General features: G+C 40.5%; 3 protein-coding genes across 5 annotated transcripts in view; all 3 read left to right on the top strand.

Moving 5' to 3' along the window:
* The first annotated feature begins 1,500 nt into the window (after window positions 1-1,500).
* On the top strand, window positions 1,501-3,726 carry LOC144536397 (homeobox protein Hox-D3-like). Its single transcript, XM_078279515.1, has 2 exons — window positions 1,501-1,833; window positions 2,747-3,726. The coding sequence occupies exons 1-2, from the start codon at window positions 1,575-1,577 to the stop codon at window positions 3,304-3,306; spliced, it is 819 nt and encodes a 272-aa protein (XP_078135641.1). The 5' UTR covers window positions 1,501-1,574; the 3' UTR covers window positions 3,307-3,726.
* A 1,139-nt stretch (window positions 3,727-4,865) lies between these two features.
* hoxb1b (homeobox B1b) lies at window positions 4,866-6,244 on the top strand. Its single transcript, XM_078279567.1, has 2 exons — window positions 4,866-5,527; window positions 5,792-6,244. Exons 1-2 carry the CDS (start codon window positions 4,966-4,968, stop codon window positions 6,100-6,102), a joined length of 873 nt encoding a protein of 290 aa, XP_078135693.1. The 5' UTR covers window positions 4,866-4,965; the 3' UTR covers window positions 6,103-6,244.
* An 8,637-nt stretch (window positions 6,245-14,881) lies between these two features.
* The window catches only part of skap1 (src kinase associated phosphoprotein 1), a 31,256-nt gene continuing 24,958 nt past the window's right edge, over window positions 14,882-21,179 (top strand). The window contains exons 1-4 of one of the 3 annotated variants that reach the window (XM_078280086.1): window positions 14,882-15,145; window positions 16,828-16,933; window positions 17,497-17,525; window positions 17,763-17,879. In XM_078280086.1, coding sequence (XP_078136212.1) covers window positions 15,106-15,145; window positions 16,828-16,933; window positions 17,497-17,525; window positions 17,763-17,879 — 292 coding nt within the window. In that variant the 5' untranslated portion in view covers window positions 14,882-15,105. The remainder of the gene's footprint in view (window positions 15,146-16,827; window positions 16,934-17,496; window positions 17,526-17,762; window positions 17,880-21,179) is intronic. The other 2 variants (XM_078280087.1, XM_078280088.1) reach the window with 2 other exon arrangements.

Here is a 21,179-nt window from a genome sequence, read left to right on the forward strand (position 1 = left end):
GAAAAGCGTCTCTCTTTTTTTTTTCTTTTTTTTTTTTAATCGCATGGCTATTTCCATATATGAAAGTGAGCTTGCATGATCAGCAGAAAGGGTTTTCTTGTGTCACACACACACACACACACACACACACACACACACACACACACACACACACACACACACACACACACACACAGGCTGACATTGTGTGCTGTATGCAGGGCGGTGTGAGCTGCAGAAACACTGTCCATTCTGCTTCACCCCACCGGCATGCAAAGCCACATCATCATCTAATGCGAGGTCTGCTGCTTTCTCTGCAGGATTATTCTAATCTGGGGAGGTTCTTTCCAAAACAGAAATAACAACAACAACAAAAAAGGTGAGAGGAAGCCGGTGTGTGTTTGTTTGCGCGAGGATTGTTCCAGTGTGGGATGAATGTAGGTTGTGAAGGTAATGCAGCCGCGGACTGGGTTATGTGTCTTTATGATTTACGAGCCTGACTTCAGCAGCCACGGTTCAACCAGAGTTCATAAAGCTGCATGCCTCCAGACTTTATTCTATCTCTCTCTCTCTCTCTCTCTCTCTCTCTCTCTCTCTCTCTCTCTCTCTCTCTCTCTCTCTCTCTCTCTCTCTCTGCTTCTCCCTTCGCCCTTAAAACTGCTGCTAAATAATTCTGTTCTGTTGGATTCAATGTAATTAGGATATTGAATAGGCTACGATGCTTTTTTTTCTGCTTCTTTAAATCGCGTTTTGTTTCAGTTCAGGGCAGAATAAAAGCTGCAGCTGCACAATGGACTGTATTATTTTGTATTTGATGGAGATGGATGGATGTTTCAGTAGATCGTGTTACATTTCATTTTTTTCCCCTCGAAAATGTTGCAGACAGGACCATCCATTAACTGAATAAAAGGCTGTTATTTATTAATACGCATAGGCCTAACGTAATAATATAATCGAAGGAAACTATTTTTTTTTTTTTAAAGATAAAAAAATAAGGTATTTACTTTTGTATTTCTATGAATTTTATTTTCTATTTTTGGGCCTTTATGTTCGGATGTTTATGTGTAGACTAGTTATTATTACCATATGTTCTTGTTGCCATTATGTTGTTAATATATTATCCTTTTTTAAGACAAACAAAAAAGGAAATTGGAAGGAAATAACCTTGTTCCATAATCTAAAAAGATTATATTTCATTTGTTTTAGCTGCATTAAAACACAATTAGAAAAGGACAATGAGCCTCGTTGTAGGCCAATTAGTGTAGACCTCACGTCTACACTAATTGTTAGAGGTAAAGAAAAGGACAAATGTTTAATTTCTGCACAGATTTTACAAGATTGTCCTTGATTTGGTGTTTTCCAGAGGGTTCATTATCACAAACTCTTATTTTCCCGTGGCCTCTCAGGCCAGGAGAGGCTTGCTATTCATGTCAGCATACTATTGAGTTGATAAGATGGATCGTGTGGTCTCCTCCCTGATTCTGTCTCCGTCTTTTTTCTGCGTCCTCTCAGGCCAGAAGCTGCAGGGCTCTCTGGAAACCTGCCATGACATTTGGCTGCCAGCGCTCCGTCAGAAGGTCAAAGGTGCACATTTAATGGAAATGCAGAAAACCAGTGCGACCCAAAACACCCCAAAACACCACGACTTCTTCTTCAACGAGTCTTTGGTCGAGGATGTCAGCGGGTTTGGGTGCGCAGCCGCACACCAACAATTGGCGCAAGTGGAGACGTTTGAGCGCACGTTTCCCAAGAGGTCAAAACAGCAAAACCCCAAGTTTCCTGTGAGCAAAAAGATTTTCCCCTGGATGAAAGAGTCCAGACACTCAAATCAGAAACCCGGCATGAGAATCGCAGGTCTGTAAAGAAAGAGGCAGCAGTTGTTTTGAAACGACGCCTTTCCATTAATGTCCACTTTATGAATTGAGGAAATTAGTTTATATTTTCTCCTTTTCAGGTTCAAAATATCAGCTATTAATGCAGTCAGGCTATTAGCAGAAGGATAAACACACACTGGCTCAGTTTTTAAGCTCACACATTTTTATTTAGAATCATAACATAGTAGCTTACTATTTATTATAAAGGCCAACGTAAACAATTAAAATATCAGAAAACGATTAACAGTATTTCAATAAACTTGGATATGAATGATTCCCTTCATTTAATCTAGGCTACCTTTTATAAGACCTTATAATAATCTGTCCCTTTGAGTCGTTTTTAAAAAAATTTTTTTTTAGAAATTTGTCTCAGAGGCCTTTACAATCTGTACCTCTGAATCTTGATTAAAGGAAAAACTCCAAATATATGTCTAATATCAACCACTTATGCCTACCACTTTGAAAAAAACAAGCGAGTTAAACTCTTCGTCACCATTTTGGAAATATCTCAGCTTCCTCCTCCCCCTATACATCCCATACTGTAACACCATAACCTTTAAGTTACTTTCAAACAATCTTCTTTAGTTATGTTTCTGTCTTTTCCCTTTCTCTCTCTTGTTATTGATTTCTACGCTTATTTTCTCATTTTTATTAACGTATTTAACCTTTATTCACACAGGTTAGGTTGGCTGAGCATGCATGCTATGTTTAACAACAACAGAAGCATTTAATAACAAGGTGCAGACTGTAATCAGGTAGAGAAAATGTCTGAGAATGATCTTGAAGTCATAAATAAAAAGAAGAAAAACAAACCTCCCATTCACTGCTTCCACTCAGTGAATACAACCTGTTCAACCTTTCCCTTATTTCTCTCCAACCGTTTGTCTCTACAGACTGCACCGTCAACGAGAAGTGTCCAAGCGCGACCCCGCCGGCCTCCAAGAGGACGCGCACCGCGTACACGAGCGCGCAACTGGTGGAGCTGGAGAAGGAGTTCCACTTCAGCCGCTACCTGTGCAAACCGCGGCGGGTGGAGATGGCCAGCCTGCTCAACCTCCACGAGAGGCAGATCAAGATTTGGTTTCAGAACCGCAGGATGAAGCAGAAGAAGGACGAGAGAGAGCAGGGCCTCGCCACCCCCCCGTCCTCCCCCTCCGCCCCGGGCAGCCCCACTCTGTCGAGCCTGGGTTATGTCCATCTGGGCGGGGATTACCAGCCGGCCTCCCCTCTGCTCAAGTCCCAACAACACCACCAGTCCCAGGCAGCGTACCCGGCAGAATACTCCAAATATCCAGCTCCAGGCTTCACGCACGAGCCGCAGTTTAATGTGCAGTACGACACGCACACCACCTCACGCACAACAGACCCAAATGTGCATCTTAACGGGTCATTTTTCTCACAAAGCTGCACTCAGGACAGAATCATGCAAGCTCCAAAACTGACTCATCTGTAGCAGAAACATGTGATCTCCTCGACTCTCCAACAAAACAACTTTCCATTTAAGTTATAGAAGCTCTGTCTTGATGCATGTAGCTATGTTATGATTTATTTATTGGACTAATGCATCTAAATATTAGTCTCAAATTTGTATTTTTACACATGTATTTATTTTATATCAATTGTTGTGTTAACTGTAACGCATGGGCCTCTTTTAAATATTTTCCGGAGACATGCAGCCCTGTGTATCTTAGGTTTAAATGTTCCTGCTGTTATTTCAGCTACATAGGCCTACATAAACACAATTTGCTGAGATTTCCCCCACCAGACTCTCCACAGTAAATACTCCTCTACAAAAGGACAACTGTAATGCAACCAAAACGTTGAAATAAATGGCAACTTTCCTTGTTTTTGGTTAAAGCTTAATTAGCACTTGACACACATCACATTAACTCTTACTTAATTACAGAGGATGAGTGTGGATGTGAGAGGGTTTTTTTTGTGTGCGAAATATATTACATTATAGTCTTGATGTTAAAAAGAAACCAGGAGGAAAAAAAAAGTCTATATGTTTTGCAAATGTGTCTTTTGTTCTTATATGGGCAAAGTGGGCCACACAAGCTGTCAATCTGTTAAAAAGAGCGCATGATGGATCACTGGATTCACTGCGCTGCTTTTGAGTCTGTCTGCAGGATTCATGTCGACGAGAGGCCGAAGAAATGGTTAGGTAGTAAGCCAATTTAAACAAACTTTTATTTAGATACATTTACAGCGAGTTTATAATGTCAATATTTTCTTTCTCAAGCTTTAAAATTAAGCTAAATAAGTGCTCAACAAAAAAAAATAAAACAGCATATAGGCCATACATTTAAAAACGTTAGACATTTATATGACAAAATAATACCTAGATGTTACTATTTTGTATTATTACTTGCATTTGCTTTTAAGATAAGTTAAGTTAATTTAGCTTGGTCAATAGTGCTACACATAGAGGCAATCAACTTAAAACAATACAGCCAATAAAGTACAGTGGTACACTAAATACACAGTCATCAATTACATACAATACTAACACATACTAAATGAAATATAAATTACCAGTTTAAGTATGTTTAAGTGACATACAACATGGAAATATGTAGCACATGCCTTGTGACATTCAGGTTTGGTTAAAGGAATAATTTAGCAGTCTAACATTTGACATCTTTGACAATAATAATGTATGATGTGTTCCCTCTTTTATAGTCTTTGGAGGCCATTGTTATAGCATTTATAATGAGCTACTTTTCATCGTATTACTGTTATTATGTGAGATAGCCTATATGGTCATTATTTGAATTTTATTTTGCCATTCATTTGTCATTTTCAGCTCCTCTAACACTGTCTGAAAATGTGTCCTGATGTTTGTGTTCTTATCAGATGGATGAGCGAGTTTGATTGAAGCATTTGTCATGTAAATGCGAGCCGTTTGATGGACGAGCCCGCAGACTTGACAGAGTGCTGGAGGTCCTTTGCCATTGGCGTTTAGCGGGTCACATGGTGTGTCAGGAAGGTGATATGAGGGTGGAAGGCAGTTTTACAGCTTTGACATACTACCTAGAAGGTTAGGGCAAAGGGAGCACCGATTAATGACTGCTCAGTCTTGATCAGTTGTGAACAAATAATAGGCCCAAGGATGAACTCCTACTTAGACTACCCCGTGTGTAACCGGGGAGCAAATATTTTCAGTGCCAAGGCCGGATACCACAATTTAAACCATGGATACATGTCGTCCAACTCGTGCGCAACAAGTGATAGTTACGCACCGGACGGGCGTTTAGTTGCTTCAACTTCTGCGCCACACCAGACACCGAGCCTCCCTCTGCACCCCCACCAGACACACGTGAACCTGGATCTGCAGTTTGCAACACCTGGAAGCTCCATGTATGGCTCACCTCTGGAGTACGGACATCACCAGTACGGCCTCGCACCCGAGCAGGACCGAAGCTTCATTCATGCGCAAGTCTCACCCCTCGGAACAAACATGGCTTCCTACACCGGGGACAGTTGTGGGCCTGGAGTCGCAACAGGCAGCCAGTATCTACATTTTGGAAACGGAGATCAGAGGCAGCAAGAATATCCAGAAAGTGTTTACACAAGGTTACCGCCCCAAAGTAGGGAGAAGGATTTGGACCATGTGGAGGAAACTTCTAAAACATTTGACTGGATGAAAGTGAAGCGGAATCCACCTAAAACAGGTTTGTTCATCCTTAGAAACATTTAAGAATAATAGCTAGACGTGCTATTTAGAGAACCCATTAGACGTCTGAAAGTAATTTTGATTATGCGTAAAAATACAGTTCAGCTGATGTAATGAAGCCCAATTGTTCTAAAAAAAAAAAAGTGTATTTGGCAACTAATGTTTTGTACATGTTTCTATTCATTCTCACATGTATCATTCACAGCTCCAGCTCCATGACTTTCATGTTTTCATTCATTCATTCATCCATTTCTCTCCACAGCTGTCCACTCGGAGTTCGGGGTCCCCGGCCAGCACAACGTGATCCGCACCAACTTCACCACCAAGCAACTCACCGAGCTGGAGAAAGAGTTCCACTTCAACAAATACCTGACGCGGGCACGGAGGGTGGAGGTGGCCGCCAGTCTGGAGCTCAACGAGACGCAGGTGAAAATTTGGTTTCAGAACCGCAGGATGAAGCAGAAGAAACGCGAGAAACTGGGCTGCGTTTTGGTAAACACTCCGGCACCTGTGGAGAAACTCTCCGGCCCTGACACCTCTCCAAAGGGAAAAGGGAAAGACTGTGAACCATGATGTGACTTTTGAAAAGAAAAGAAAAATACACAATATGATTGTGGGGGCCCGAGCAGTTTTCCGTACCATTCCAAAAAAAAAAACTGTGAAAAATGCATGTGGACTTTGTGAAGTATACAGGGTATGTCTGTCTGCTTATGTGCTTATAGTTCTATGATTAATGCTGAATTGGATTCTGAGAAACCTTATAAAAATGTCTTTTAATCAGTTCTTGTATTTGTAACTTTCTTATCATAAGTCCATGTTGTTTTGTGTTGGAGCACTGAAGTACTCAGTGGCATTGTTTGCACTATTTATTTACAGGGTATTGTCCATCAACTGTTGAGATGTTTTAGCTTAATAATAAAGTTTATTAAATGAAAAAAAGAAGTGTTTTACTTGCTGTTTATGTAAAAAGAAAAGGGTCAGGCTGTAACACATGCTCGTATAGGGTTATGTCCAATTAAACTTTTGAAGTTTTTGAAATTTCTTCCTCCTATTTAAAAAAAATATATGTATGTAATAAATTGTTCTAAATATGAATGTTTTTGAATCACATTACAAACTTCTTTCCTATATTCACTTCCATTAATATTCTCACCATGTCCCCTTGCATAATGTGACAAGAGGAATCTTTCACAACACATGGGGTGGTTCCCAGTGACCTTTTCACCTCGAAATACCTCCAGGGGCTCTAAACATGACAACAAACTCCAGGGAGCCAGGTCTCACCCTTGATTTGTTACCCAAATTCTGCTTGGAGACAGCTGACGCAGGTTGCAGTGACATCCACTTGTATTTTACATAATTTGAGTTCTATACTTTTCATTAAACAACCGCATTATCTTTTAAAATCAGATGAACTAAGTTGCTAAATTAACATTTAAGTGCTCATTGTGGCTTCAACCTCAAGATAAACGTTTGCCGGGCCTGTCCGCCTAGTTTCATCTGATGGTAAAGGGGCAGCAGTTTCAATATTTGCACTGGGTGTTAGGTTTGCACACACAGTTTCTGCCCCAGCAGCACTGGCCTGTTGGTGCCCTTTTTCCTAAAGCTGAGGTTCACATAGAGTTCAGGCACAAATGAATGCAGAGTCAATCTGTCAAGACACCAGAGTGGCTCACAGAAGTCAACTCTGGGGCCTCTCATACTTTAGATTTCTGCAGGTATTGCTTTTAATATTTAGACTAAAGACATTATAGGTCATTTAGTTAATGTTCTGGTTGATGCAAACTAAAAACTGTTATAAGTTCAGGGCCTGTTAAAAAAAGATGTTTCTAGGAAATGGAAATCAGCAATCATTTGAAATATATCCGCATGAGTATGCAGTTCTCGCCCAACTATATTAAAAATTAATACAGTTCCACTAATAGAAGTTACAGTTGAAATACCATACGGCCCATTACTGTAAATTAGAAAAGGGCTCAGAGGTTTGTTGTCATGCTTTTTCTTTACTAAAAGCCAAAAGCTTTCAGAAGAGTCACAAGGCCAAGGACTGGGGAGGTGACACTCAATATGGTGAATAGTGACAGATTCAAAAACAGAAAAAAGGAAGGTGCAGAAAACAAGTGTGGGACTTCATTCCAGAGGTGTGATCCCTGCCATCTCTGTAGGCAATACCTCAGTGCTCCCAGCGTGCTCTCCATCTGGAGGTGTCAGAGTCGGTGCTGCAGCCAACACCACGGAGACAGATGTTCAGCTGGGGGAAGAGGAGGAGGATGTTTTTCACCTTCGGATCAGCGTAGCTCTCTTTGCCTTCTTGCTGAAGAATGTAGGGCAAGGAGAGGAGAGAATGGTTAATGGACACTGAGGGAGAAGAAGGACGATCATTTATGGTCGCAAAAATAATCACAAACTCCGGAGTGCAAACACCTGACTGCACAAACACCTGACTGCACAAACATGAGATCTATTAATACATACAGCAGCCAACCTCTTTTTCCTCGGATATCTTACACATCTTTAGCCGGCCCGCCTCCCTCTGCATTTTGTTTGAGATCAACCCAGTGCTGTTTGTACCCCATGCTGCTTGCAGTTGTTGAAGGCTCTTTTACAAGTCTATTGCCATGCTCACATCCTTGGTTTTCTACCAGTTCCTCTGTCGCATGTCACTCTGCAGGGTCCCAAGGCTTCAAAGGAAAACTAGATACAGTATTCATGGGATAACGGGGGGGTTGGTCATCTAAGAGATGCCACAGAGGAGTCATTTTTGATTGCTAGTTATCAAAAACAGCTAGTTAGGTTAGCGACATATGTTTACCTCATATACAGAACATACTTTAGTATGCTGACAAATAGGGCTGCAACTAGCGATCATTTTCATTATCGATTAATCTTCCAATTATTTTCTTGATTGTTTGCTCTACAAAATGTCAGAAAATAGTGAAAAATGTCCATTCCAGTTTCTCAAAGTCCAAGGTGATGTCTTTAAATGTCTTGTCAGGTATTCAGATATAAAACAGAGAAAAGCAATAAATCTCCATATTTGAGAGGCTAAAAAAACAGTATTTTCTGGCTTATTTACATAAAAAATTACTTCAACGATGACTCGATTATCAAAATAGTTGGCGATTATGTTTCTGTCAAACAACTAACCAATTAGTTGACTGATCATTTCAGCTCTACCGGGAAGACGCAGAGATAAAAGAAGCATCTGTTAAAGTGTCAGAAACAGAGCACAATATTGACAATATTCTGATGAATTTATAAAACGGGAGCTTTTCAGGAATAGAACGATAAAGTCATATTTCCATCATGGTGTTTTATTATCAAAGTGGAGAAAGGCCTTCAACAGCTGACCAAATAAATACTGGAAAGTAAGAAGCAGAGCTTCGGTATCGATTCATTTGCAGTTTCTTATCTCGATTAATCGTTTGGTCTGTGAAACACCAAATGCCCATCACAAAATCCTAGAGCCCAACGTGACGTCATCAAATGTCTTGTTTTGTTCAACCAACAGTCTAAAATCGGAATATATTCAAAGTACTAAAATGTAAGACAATTAAAAGCAGCAAATTCTCACATTTGAGAAGCTGGAACCATCAAATGTTTGGCATTTTTGCTTGAAAGAAATGAAATGATTAATCAAAATAGAAGAATTGCAGATTCATCTTCTGATTAGGTGACTAATCGTAGCAGCTCTCGTAAAAAGTATAATAATATAATATAATAAAATCAGTCAATTTAACCCAACGGTTGCATGAGATTGTTCAAGGAGCAAACATCGATAGGTGAAAAGGTAAAACATGACAATGCATTTAGATATCCATATGCTTATTATTATTATTATTATTAAGAATTTGAATGAAAACTACACTTTTTTTAGCACTTCTTATGAAGGTAACAATGTGTTGGAAATTAGAAAAAATTATTTTTTTCTGTAGATTTTTACCAATAAAATTTCCACAGTTCTTTCACTGTTGAAGCCTTGTAAAGAATTGCAGCCTAGTTATGAATGGCACACTCTCCTCTTCCTTTGTTATGGCACTGAGGCTCTTTTTAGCCCAGGCTGGGAGATTTTTGACAACCATCCCCCATCCGAGTTTAGGCTCTATTGGATCTGGAAGCGCCAGTCGACCTGAAGCCCCAGCCTCCTGGGTCCCCTGCGACTGCATCCTTTCCCCACTCCATCAGCATAGTAACTGAGAGAGACAAGTGACTTGGCCAGGGTTAACGTCTTAATACTCCTTGGGATTGCCTCCAGGATCCAAATGGCTACCCCTAATAGTTTTCCTCCTCTGTGTGCCTGTCAGACCGCCATGACTATATGCCGTAAGAAAAACAAGACTAGCTGAGAGGCAGCGTAACGAAGCAGCACAATGAAATAATGAGGGGCGGTGAGGAAGAATCGAGCGCCCATGAAAGGTTTGGTGTAAAGATACAGGTCGGGAAGCAATTCTCGCTGCCCACACAGTGATGCCGCCCTGTCTGGATACTTTGCATGGCCAGGCTGTACACTTGAAATTAAACCGGCTTCTTCCTTTTAGAGCCCGGGGGGGAAACCAGAACTCAATCAGTGTCACGTCACATGGTTCAAAGCGGCCAATTCGATGCTGCCAGGAGGCTGAGAAATGCAAGGTGACAGTTCATTTTACCAGTGACAGTGTGTCGGTCTCGCTTGCTGGTTCTCCAGTCAATTCCCAGCGAGCAGTGAAGGTTGAGCGTTGCTGGAGACAGACAACAGCTCCCCCCCTCCCTACCTCTCTCCTCGTCCTCACCACTCTCTCATCGACCCCGCTCTGCTTTGTATTCCAATTAACTGGACAGAGGGAGAGGCGTGCAGGATCACAAGCACAGGCAGACACACTCTTCTGGCATCCTTCCAGTTAATCCCACTGCTATCAATAGTGCTGTGCTTCCCATTTTCCCCTTCCTTTCCTTTCCTTTCCTTTCCTTTCCTTTCCTTTCCTTTCCTTTCCCTTCCCTTCTCTTCCCTTCCCTTCCCTCGCTCCTCAGCACATGACAAGGGCCAGTTGTTCCACAGGGATAATTTAGAGATTCTTCTTTAACAACTGCCTCTAGGGACAATGTCTTGGTAATGAAAAATAGGTCCCTCTCATACATTCATACATCACATGTAATAGAGGTATGTAATCACTCAGTCGAGTCAACGCGCTGCGAGCTGTAACTGCTATCCTTAACAGACACCTCAAATAATGCTGAATTAATATTTAGAAATGGCTCATATATCCTAACATAATACAATTTGAATGATTTTCTATTCCATACTCTCAGGGCTAACATTGATTTGAGTACAGGCTGAGGTAACCTCCCCGAGTCAGTCAATATGTGTGGCTGACTGAAGGTTGTAGATTTAGCGCAACACATTTGCTCTTCTGTCTTTTGTGTCCTCAATCTATCATCACTTTGCCGCCACCAAAGCCCCCCCTACACTGACACATGTTTGAGCAATGGGTGGGTTGGGAATACAATGATTCTGAGGAAATCCGAAAAGTAAACTATCTCTTTTTATCTCCTCGAGCAACACAAACATTTACAACAGACCCTTAAGAATCAGGCCAAACACCTTCTTTTTTTTAGGGTTCGAAAATGCTTTGACATGTTTAAATTAGGGCCACATTTAAGCACCAACTTAAGATATTATCTATTGGAAAAGGTGACACCTATTCCTACAGAGTGATTTATGCCAAGGTTTTTAAAAAAAATAGTATTTGTATAATCTGCAACTTCATTCCTTGGACATTTTTAAGCTTTTTTAACAACTCATTATATGCAACAATAAAAAAAAAAAAAAAAAGCCCCGTAAATCACATCACTTCCTTCTCTGAAAACAAATAAAGACAACCAGAGCCTGAAAGACAGGCATGGGTGCTTCACTGTTTGTCCCTCTGTGTTTCTGGCTATCTTGAGAATGCAATGTGGTGTGTGTGTTTGCAGGGCAGGATACACACACTCACTCAACCACACACCCTTCATGCCCTGAGGATCCTCCTGACTCTCTCTCCTGGCTCTATCAGATCAGAGAGACCCGCTGTCCCTCCCCACACCGCAATGCAAATGAAAAGGAATGCGCTGATAAAAGGCCAGATCCTAAAGATGAGAGGGCAGAAGGAGGACAGAGGCAGCGAATGCTAAAGGGGGGAAGAGCCTCTTGGGGAGATGAGAGGTGGCAGAGGAGTCAGTGTTGGTAGTAGCGGGAGATCATAGCCTTGCTCCCCCTCAGCTGCGTTTGATACAGGGCTTTTGTCGCCCTTTCAGCGGTGCATTGTTGGGTGGTGTAATCCCCGTCGGATTACAAAGAGCTTCCCTTTTCATATGGGGCTGACCCAGCAGGCAGGTGGCTGGGGCTCTGTGGAGCTGTCAAGGGGAGGGAACCTCTTTTCCAGGGGAGGGGACCCCAGTTCCTCTTACCTTCACAGGGGCTTTTTGCTGGGAGGCCAGTCAGGCGCAGGTCAACGTGGGGACACTTCTGACATGGGATTCAACTGGCTCTGACCTCGTGGCTTCCTGTAGAGAAGTGACAGGGAAGGAGACCATCATGAAATATCAAGCTTTCAACATGAAAAACTTAAAAATACTGTAAATGATTCAAATATGACTATGCACTGAAAGGAAACTGCTGCTAATGCCACAGCTTTTTGTGCTATGTGGGGAAATATAGTTAGGTTTAGTTGAGTTTATTCACACGTTATTAAAAAAACAACAACATGGCTTGATACAAGGCAAAACACTGTGCAGGGTAGGTTAGAAGCCAAGAAAAGGCATATAAGATACCACCCATCTAAGTAACACATGTTACACTAAGCAACAGTGAAAATTAGAAAAAGAGTATAGGATGAATTACAATAAGATCTTAAAAGACATTGTTGATTAGTGACCTTTTAAAATGTTTTTGAATGATGATAATGTAAAATGCAACAGCAGGGTATTTTTGTCACTTTTAATTGTGTCTTATTTTCAGTGTTACATGTCTTTGGACTGTTGGGAAAAAAGAAATTGTAAAAATAAATAAATAAATAATTAAACCCAATGTGCAAATGATCCATGTACACAATTTAGATTTGCTTCAAAATGTTGCATAAGGACCCATTTTTATTAAAATGCTCAGGTCTGTTAGACTGTGAAAAAACAATTAATGTTGCGTATGTGTGATGTTGCTTAGGATATAAAATAATTATCTTGCGAGATTAACTACACATTAGTTCAACATAGCCTTGACTGATATCCGGTGTGTTCTGTCGATGTGAGCAGAGTCTGATTCAGCTTTGGTTTCTTGATGGCTTTCCTCATAGTGTTTCAGTAGTACAAGATCAATAAGGCGATAGTCAGACTCACCACTATTTCTATTAGGATTACTACTACCTCCTCTACACTAATGTCAACAGTGTAAAGCCCAGTCCAGTTCATCCCATTGCTGTTCACCCTCTACTGGTAATGTAAACCATTCATCCATGCCCTGTCAGATATTAAGGGACCAATTTAGTGAAGCTGCATTCACGTGTTGTCAGAAATACCCTAATTAGTTTTCAAGCTTATGTCAAAGACCCATTAAAGTGGTGATTACTGTAATTTAAACAGTGAAAGTGAGAATTTCTGATACCCAATTTGACAAGATGTGCTATTTGTATATCTGATTTATTAATTGAGCCTTAGCTGTTATATATTTCATTGTTGTATGGCTTTGCTAAAAAACATCAGTTTAATCCCTGTGGATATATATTTTCTTATATTCATGCACAAGGCAGCTGTATGCCGTTGGATTTCTATTACAGGTCCCTGTTATTTTTTTATTTTCAGCGAAGCATCACTTAAATGGGAATGCACCACAACTTTAATTTACAGTTTAAAAAAAAGTTTTTAAGATGGTACAGGGAGGCTAGGGATAGGGAGGATATGAGCACTTAAATGACGCGACCGCATAAAAGCATGGAAAAACGTATTTAGCTAACGTTTTAAAGTTAATGTCCACCTTTATTGTGAGGTTAAGTGGTAAATATATGAATTTACTCTGAAACAATGTTGTTAGAGGAGGAACGTCGGCTGCCTTCAGAGGCCAGGTAACATTAAACATGCTAGCTCTAACGGGCGGCTTCCAACCCTTTTTATACAGTCTATGCTCCAACCACGTCACATAACGCTAAGTTAACTGATAGTGCTAGCTAGCTAGCTAGCTACAAGAAGGGAAATCGTCTGCTACAAGTTAGCCTAATGTAAATATAAAGCCGATAACATTACTCTGTCTGAATGAGGTTCGGTTAAGCACTTACTTACCTTACCTACAGTGACCTAAAACAAAGATAACCGTCTCTGTCTAAAATAAGAGAATAACGGCGATAAGTTACCATTTCCTGGCCAACGGTTATAGATGGCTTGCTAATTAGCAGGTCAGCAGTGTGATAGCTCCCATAACGTTAGCTCTATATATATATATATATATATATATAACGTTACGAACAACTCCATTCTCCACTCTAAGCTAAGCTAACTGGCTGTGTGACTTCGTATTAAAGGGTAACATTGTGTGTATTATTTGTTTCACCACAAAACGGGGTCATACTAGCCATACCAGTCACCATTTATCTGCTACCCTAATTCTGGAGGATTAAATTGGCACAGACTAAACAATACTGGCCTGACCAAAACATGACTTTGTATGGAGGTTTGGTCCATGTCCACACTGGAGGTAGAAAGGACAGTTGACTCCATTGCTTTATGTAAAAGTTATGCTGAATCATTAACCCAATACACTAGTATGCAGGCCTGCTGATTGCTGTCAGGGATTCACAATTCAACTTTCCAGATGCTTGCCAACCTGGACGTGTGAGCCCAGGTAATTTGGTTGAATATACTGTATGACCGATGGGATTTTTGCATTATTTACATCACGTCTAAATGTAACTGGACATGGAAAAATATTGACACAGGGATACAGTTGGTTGGCAAGTTTTACAAACCAATAAATCCTTCTATCTTATCTATTTCCATTTGATTATAGGGCAGATGGACACGTACAAGGGAAAGCATAAAAAGAGAGGCAGATATGTTATTTCAGCATCAGACACCAGTCATATGCAAAATTTACATTATCATGTTGTTCAAGTGTTTTAAGCTGCTCATTTTGTGATTCACCACAAACACCTGCATGTACATCTGACGTTTGTTCTAATCTTTATCACAGGCAGTTTTGCTCGGCTCAGGTATTCAATATAAAGGGGACGACCCCTACGTAGGCTTTCTTCTTGACAGTGTTATTGTAGGTCAGACATAGGGTTTTTCTCAGTGTCAGTGCAGAGGAAATTGTCATCAGTGCACCTGCTCCACCCCATTTTGTGCAAATCTAGATGCTTGCACGGAAGTTAGGTTTCAGAGCTACAGGACACAGGTGGTTCGATACTAGGCTGTGCCAGGCTCTTGTTTCTGTCGTGGAGCTGTAACAATATGACAGAGGCTGGGTGTACTCCAATAGGCTGCCTTGTGGAGTAAAAACTGAAGTGTGAAGGTGCAGAAAAGGTCTGAAAAGTCAGCTAACAAAAGTCTCTGGAGTTGGGCAGGTGAAAGCCAGGGATGGCAACAATCCCAATCGACATTAGGAGGCTTTTGGATGGTAATGTCTTTATTCATTTACTCTTAAAACTGCTTTTTTAAATAGTACAGTTACTTACAATCGTGTGATTAAATAAGTGTTAATATGGAAAATGACATTTTCCATGTACAAATGAGTTGATTGTACTGGTTGGGAACAGACAGACAGCGAACTAAACCTAAAAAAATAACGTGTCACAGCTTTCTTTTTATTCTTCATTTTGTTGCTCAGAAAATCCTTGTACCTGCTGTTACTTCTAGTTGTACAAAAAAAAGCTAGAACGTAAAAAACATTTCACGACACCCACGATAGACCGTAAACTGTACAGTATTTTACTACATTTGCATGTACTGCGAGGACAAAAACCGGGCCTTTGGAAGATCATTTGCATAATGTCAGTCTGTTTGTGTAACGTGGGAGAACATCAAGAAATTGAATCAGATAATTGATGTAGGCCAACCTGTTTTACAAAAATGGGTCTTGCTTTACTCTGTAACATTGCTGTAACTTTGGCTTTGTTGAACTATTATAATGATCAAGTTTGCAGTTCAGTTCAATACAACGGTAAAAAAACTACTTCCTTTCTTCAGACATTTGATAATGTCATGCCTTGCCTCTCTCTTTGGATGCAAGTGATTTTAACAGGTCAAACCACACAAAGAGTAGTTTTATGTTTTTAGGCCCCTAAGAAGCAATGTACTGGTAAAATTATTTTGAAAATACAGCCCTCCTCCTGCAGCTCTGCCCTCTCTGTCCTAACCCCCCCCCCCCTTTATAAAGTAACCTGCACAAGTACAAGGCTCTATTTACATAAAAACTTGAATTAGCTACGGTTAGCAAAAGGCTAAACGATTAGCAACATTTTCTCTCCATCTCTGAAATGCTTCCCAGATATTGACACGTGTTTTATTGCATTTATTGTCAAACTCTTTCAGACTCTCTTTTTATTGCCAATGCTGGAATAGCATTTTTTTTCCTGCAGGATTTTCAGTTTTTGAACCAGGCTTTCACCATCTGAAGAGACGTGCACACCAATCTTCATTTGTAAAACAGCCAATAGAAACGCTTTCTCTCTCTCTGAAAGGACCTGTGATTGGCCAAAGACTCCCGTCACGGGCTAGATTTTCTAAAGCCTTAGAAAACAGAGCCATGAGGAGGTGCAGAAGTCTAGTTTTCTCTCAGACCACTTGAATTACTGTATGCTGAAGAGTTACTATGGAACTTTTAGCCCAATGACTCCAAATGAACCGGCCTACCCCAGCTTTAAATGATCAAATATATGCACATAAAAACAAGTTGTGACAAAAACTGCAAGGTTGTTGTGTTGCAATACATTAAATTCTACAGGTGTTCATGTTGTTGTGTCCATCTGCTGTATGAGTATAAAGATGTATTTAATTTAAGGGATAAAAGAGCACACAGCAGTTCTCAAACTTTTCAGATTTCTGTCTTGAATTTTATGTTCATAGGTTATGATATTTAATGAGCATCAGGCTTGGGGAGGACAGATAGATCTGTCATTTACAACACCTAATTATGGGACTTGTCTTTGTATAAAATGTGAGCAAATGATGAGGGTTTTGTCTCTCACAAACATAAACCTGATCATATAATGTTTTATTCAGTGTTTGAATCCTTCATAATTATGTCCTTGGAAAAACACGCCATTAATTGCCATGCTTACCGTTTTCTGTTCTCTTCAGACTGTGAGCTGTTTGTGTCAGAGATCCTTCAAGACGAGGACCTTAGTGAAAATGCTCAAGAGACACGGAAAGTCTTACTGAATAATTTCAGGGTCGTCCATGTAAGGTAGGATACTACCTTTAGAGGCAGCATTACATCAGTGTTCAGCAAGCTTTACTAGTCAATTGTAACAGTGTAATTTCATGCCACCATTATCTAACTTTTGCTGTTAATACCACACAAGAACCTTAATTGTTGCTGTAATTGCTTTAAACACAGTTTGCATTACATTAGAAGAACTCGTTTAGTCTAATGGTGTCACCTTAAAGACTTCATGCTTTCTTTTATTTATTGTTATTAAAAGTTTTTAAAGATCTCTGTTTTGATCAGGATAATTAAATCTTAACGGGATATAAGTTCAAAGCATGATGAACCCCCAAAAAACTGAAACTGTTGTATGAAGTGTGATAGGTTACTCCGGAAACTGCTCCACTGGTGTTGCTTGCATTGCACGATAAGAGGCACATGCTCCGGTTCAGAAAACCTGTGGTTTTGTGGTCTTTTGTGCAGGAAACAATTGCTGAATTTTTGAAGCAATACTGGAGATGAGTTGTCTGAACAATGAAAGCACAGACAGCTTTGCAATTTAGTGCAAAAGATTTTGATATATGCTTATTTTGATTTTACAGAAATCCTCAAGAATTCCCCTTCCCGCCATGTAAGCAAAATTACCCTGAATATTTACCATCAAAGTATCACGTACTACTGTATCTACACTGAGTTGCTTCAGCTGTTTGTGTATTTCTACATGCATGTCGTGTGTGATTACACAGGTTTATCATGTACTACTGAAAGTTAAGTCCTTAAAGTATTTTCTTACATGACCCACTCACTCACATTTGCTTTATATCTCTCTATTTCACACATTTTCATGAACACATACACACACACTCAGCGGACTTTAGGGACGAAGATGGTTCTGATGACAACCGCAGTTCCAGTCTGGGTCGCTCTGCCCCATCAGACGACGCCTCAGTAGCCTCTGACTACCAGGATGATGGAGCCCCTGAGTGTGAGTTAACAAGTGTGTGTGTGTGTGTGTGTGTGTGTGTGTGTGTGTGTGTGTGTGTGTGTGTGTGTGTTTGTGAAAAAAAAAAATGTCTACTTCGACACCTTTATGGCAATTACAGCAGCGTGTGTGTGATCTTAGGCTGTTTGCGCTGTGCAGAGGTCTAAGCTAAAAATTTCTAAATGTCTATGAAATCAAGTCAAATAAAAGAAAAAGACAATTTCTTTTTAATTTGAGCAGCAGACGTTATACGATATACGATAATATAGATCATACCATCTACTTCAACCAAGTAAAATGCAGTGAAATCTTAACCCTAATTTTGAAACATGCATGTCGATATTGTCTGTGTGTTTGTGCTGAAAGGCTACAGTGTACGAGGAATTTTGCACCAACAAAGGAAAGGGTAAAAAGGAGGAGTCGGTGTCACGGGAGACAATGCAGTATTCCTCTGAGAAAACTAAACAAATGCCGTTTTAATAAACTACCCCCGCCATCCTCACTGGCACACCTACACCTCGCCACAGGAAGCATAGTCGAACCCTTCTGCTGTATAATGTTGCTGGCTCTCTTAATTTGAAAAAACAGACCACATCTGTAAATCCGCCCTCGCTGGCCTCCTACCTCTCTGCCTGGCTCCAGTGACATCAGTGACTCCTCCTCCTGGCCAGCGTGCAGGTAGGCTGTCCTGATGCTGAAGAAAAAGCGGGCTAGTGGTTCACAAAGGTCTGATTGGGGACCTAGAGCTCCCTCCAGTGGCGGATCCTCAGCTCTTGATCTGTCCCCTTGAGCTGCTTGTGGACTGTGGGAGGCATGGAGGCAGCCCACACAGAGAGAAGGCTTTGTAGCTGCAGGCTAATGCAGTGATTGATTGACCCCGAGTCCCTCTATTCTTTCACAACCGGGTTTGAAATACAACACTGTACCTGAGGGGCCATGTGTGTTGCATCCCTCTCTCCCTTTATCAATCTTTCTCTCTATCTTCCCTTCTTGGACTTGCTCTCCCTCCCGTTCAGACTTTTTGTATTTCTGACTCCATGCGCCAGCTAATAGCCCTTGACTTGACATGCCGCAGGTGGGCATTATTGACTCGGCTACCTCATGTGCTCATCTATACCCTGTGCTTTCTTTTTAAGCTCTTTTCTTGAGTTAAAGCTGGATTCATTTGGAATTTCCCAATAATAAAAAAAGAACATGTTGTCACCGTTTGCAGTCGTTTTGTGATACCGGTAGTTAATGCCAGCTGGATGTAGTCAAAAACGATCTCCTTATTTGGAAATGTCTTAATGAACACTTCTTTCCTCTGCCCACAGAAGATTAACTGCTGCGTTTCTCTACAACTTTGAAAAAATAGAGTAAACAAATCAGGCCAGATGGTGGGTAGATAGACCACAAGACAATGATAATTCATTTTTTTAAATTGTTCGTTTCAAAATAAACCAGGCGAGATTTCCTTGGAGAAACAAACAAAATCAAACAACAAAGTGCTTTAAAAATTTCCCTTAAGGCTATAACGATAACACACCCAACTATAAACTACGCCGTCTGTTACTGTGGAAGCGATGTTGCTAAAGCTTGAACATTGTGTCACGCCATTGTTGGTGTTAAATGTGAGAAATAGCCAATTACGCAGCACTACCAGAATCTGCTTTTTTCTTTCATTTGCATTTTGCTTTGAATATCAAATGTCCCTAGACACTAAACAAATACACTTAAAAAAACACGTATTTTATTGTTGGATCAATAATGATACTATTTGATTCTGCAGGACAAATTCACACCTCACAGCTTCTGTGTCTTTTTATTGCTGCAACCATGTTAGCGTAGTGAATGGCTTGTGTCCTCACTAAAAGGGCATGTGGAGTTCATAGTTCATTCTCTGTTCACTGCCAGTTGAAAGAGATGGCTCACACTTTTCTGCTGGGCGGTCTGTTTCAATGGAGGAGGGAGTGTTTGTGGAAAATAATGGCATGACCACTTAATGAAATCAGTGGCATTTTTCGGAGGAACAATCATCCATGGTGACGATTTGAATTTTCTTTTATTCCTTTTAATGCAGAAATCAGCACCTTTTGTTGCAGAAATGAAAGGTAATTTTGTGATTTAGAGAATAGCATTTGGCTTTAAGGAGAAGGTAGAAAATCAAGTTTTTTTTTCTCTAGAGTTTAATTGTATCATTTTATTTGAGGCTACTGTACACAATAGAGACTTTGTGACTCGGAGAATGTATTATCCATGGTAATCGACTGCCTGCCTTTGCTGCTCTCTGTTCCCTAACCAGAGAGTGAGTGAGTGTGAAGTCGATGGCTGCTTTTACACGCAGGAGGAGCCTGTGCCGTTTGATTAGATGCGGTGGCCTGTTGTCTTCAGTGGACTGGGTGACACCAGATTTGTAATGGCTGACAGGAACAGATGGAGCCTCCATTGTTAGCCCGGGTGTCTGCATGGTAATGTGAACTGAGTTTCACCCGCCGACCGCACCGGTGACCTGACCGCGCCTGCAGCCTCACCCCAGCCTAGTCTGCCCCCTTTACCACCCTCCAACTCTCTCTCTCTGTGCTATTTGGGGCTCACGCACATGTTCAGGATTTTTTTTTTCATTACACACTCGCTGCCATTCCAATACATTTGGCATGCATAAACAAATATATGCACAAGATTTCATCCTCTGGCATGTAGAATCTCAATTTACACACACACATACATACACCCCAGGAGACAGCCGGAGATGTGGGGCTTTAAGCCCTGTCATGCTGTTTGCAGGTCAAGTTTATGAAGTTGAAATGGCCTGTTTGTTTTTCTTTGATTGGGGGAGCACCGCTGGGTGCTCGGGGATGTTTGCTGAGAAGCTGCAGCGATGACAGATTACTGCAGGATGAGCTTTGTTTCAGTAGGCGTGCAGAAAAAGATAATGCTTTTGATACGTCTCTCTCCTCTTCTTTGTGATAATAATGATTCTATTATAATGCACAGTATAGTCTGTATTTGCTCAGGTGTGGATATAGAATTTATTAACAAAACTTAGATGTTTTTTTTCTGCAATAAAGTTTGTTATTGAATTATACGTTATATAATCTATGTTATCCAATTCTTTAGCTTTATAATAAATGTCTTGGAGATCATTTAATTTGAATAATAGGCAGGGAGGGCTGCATCTAACAATTATTTTGATTATTTTCTCGATTAATCAATGTTTTGGTCTGTAAAATGTCAAAAAATAGTGAAAAATGTCACAGATGTGTGATTTCTTGAAATTACTTGTTTTCCATCCAAAGATTTTCAGTTTTCTGTCATAATAGACAA

Source organism: Sander vitreus, chromosome 21 (assembly GCF_031162955.1).
Source record: "Sander vitreus isolate 19-12246 chromosome 21, sanVit1, whole genome shotgun sequence".
Classification (NCBI taxonomy): Eukaryota; Metazoa; Chordata; class Actinopteri; order Perciformes; family Percidae; genus Sander; species Sander vitreus.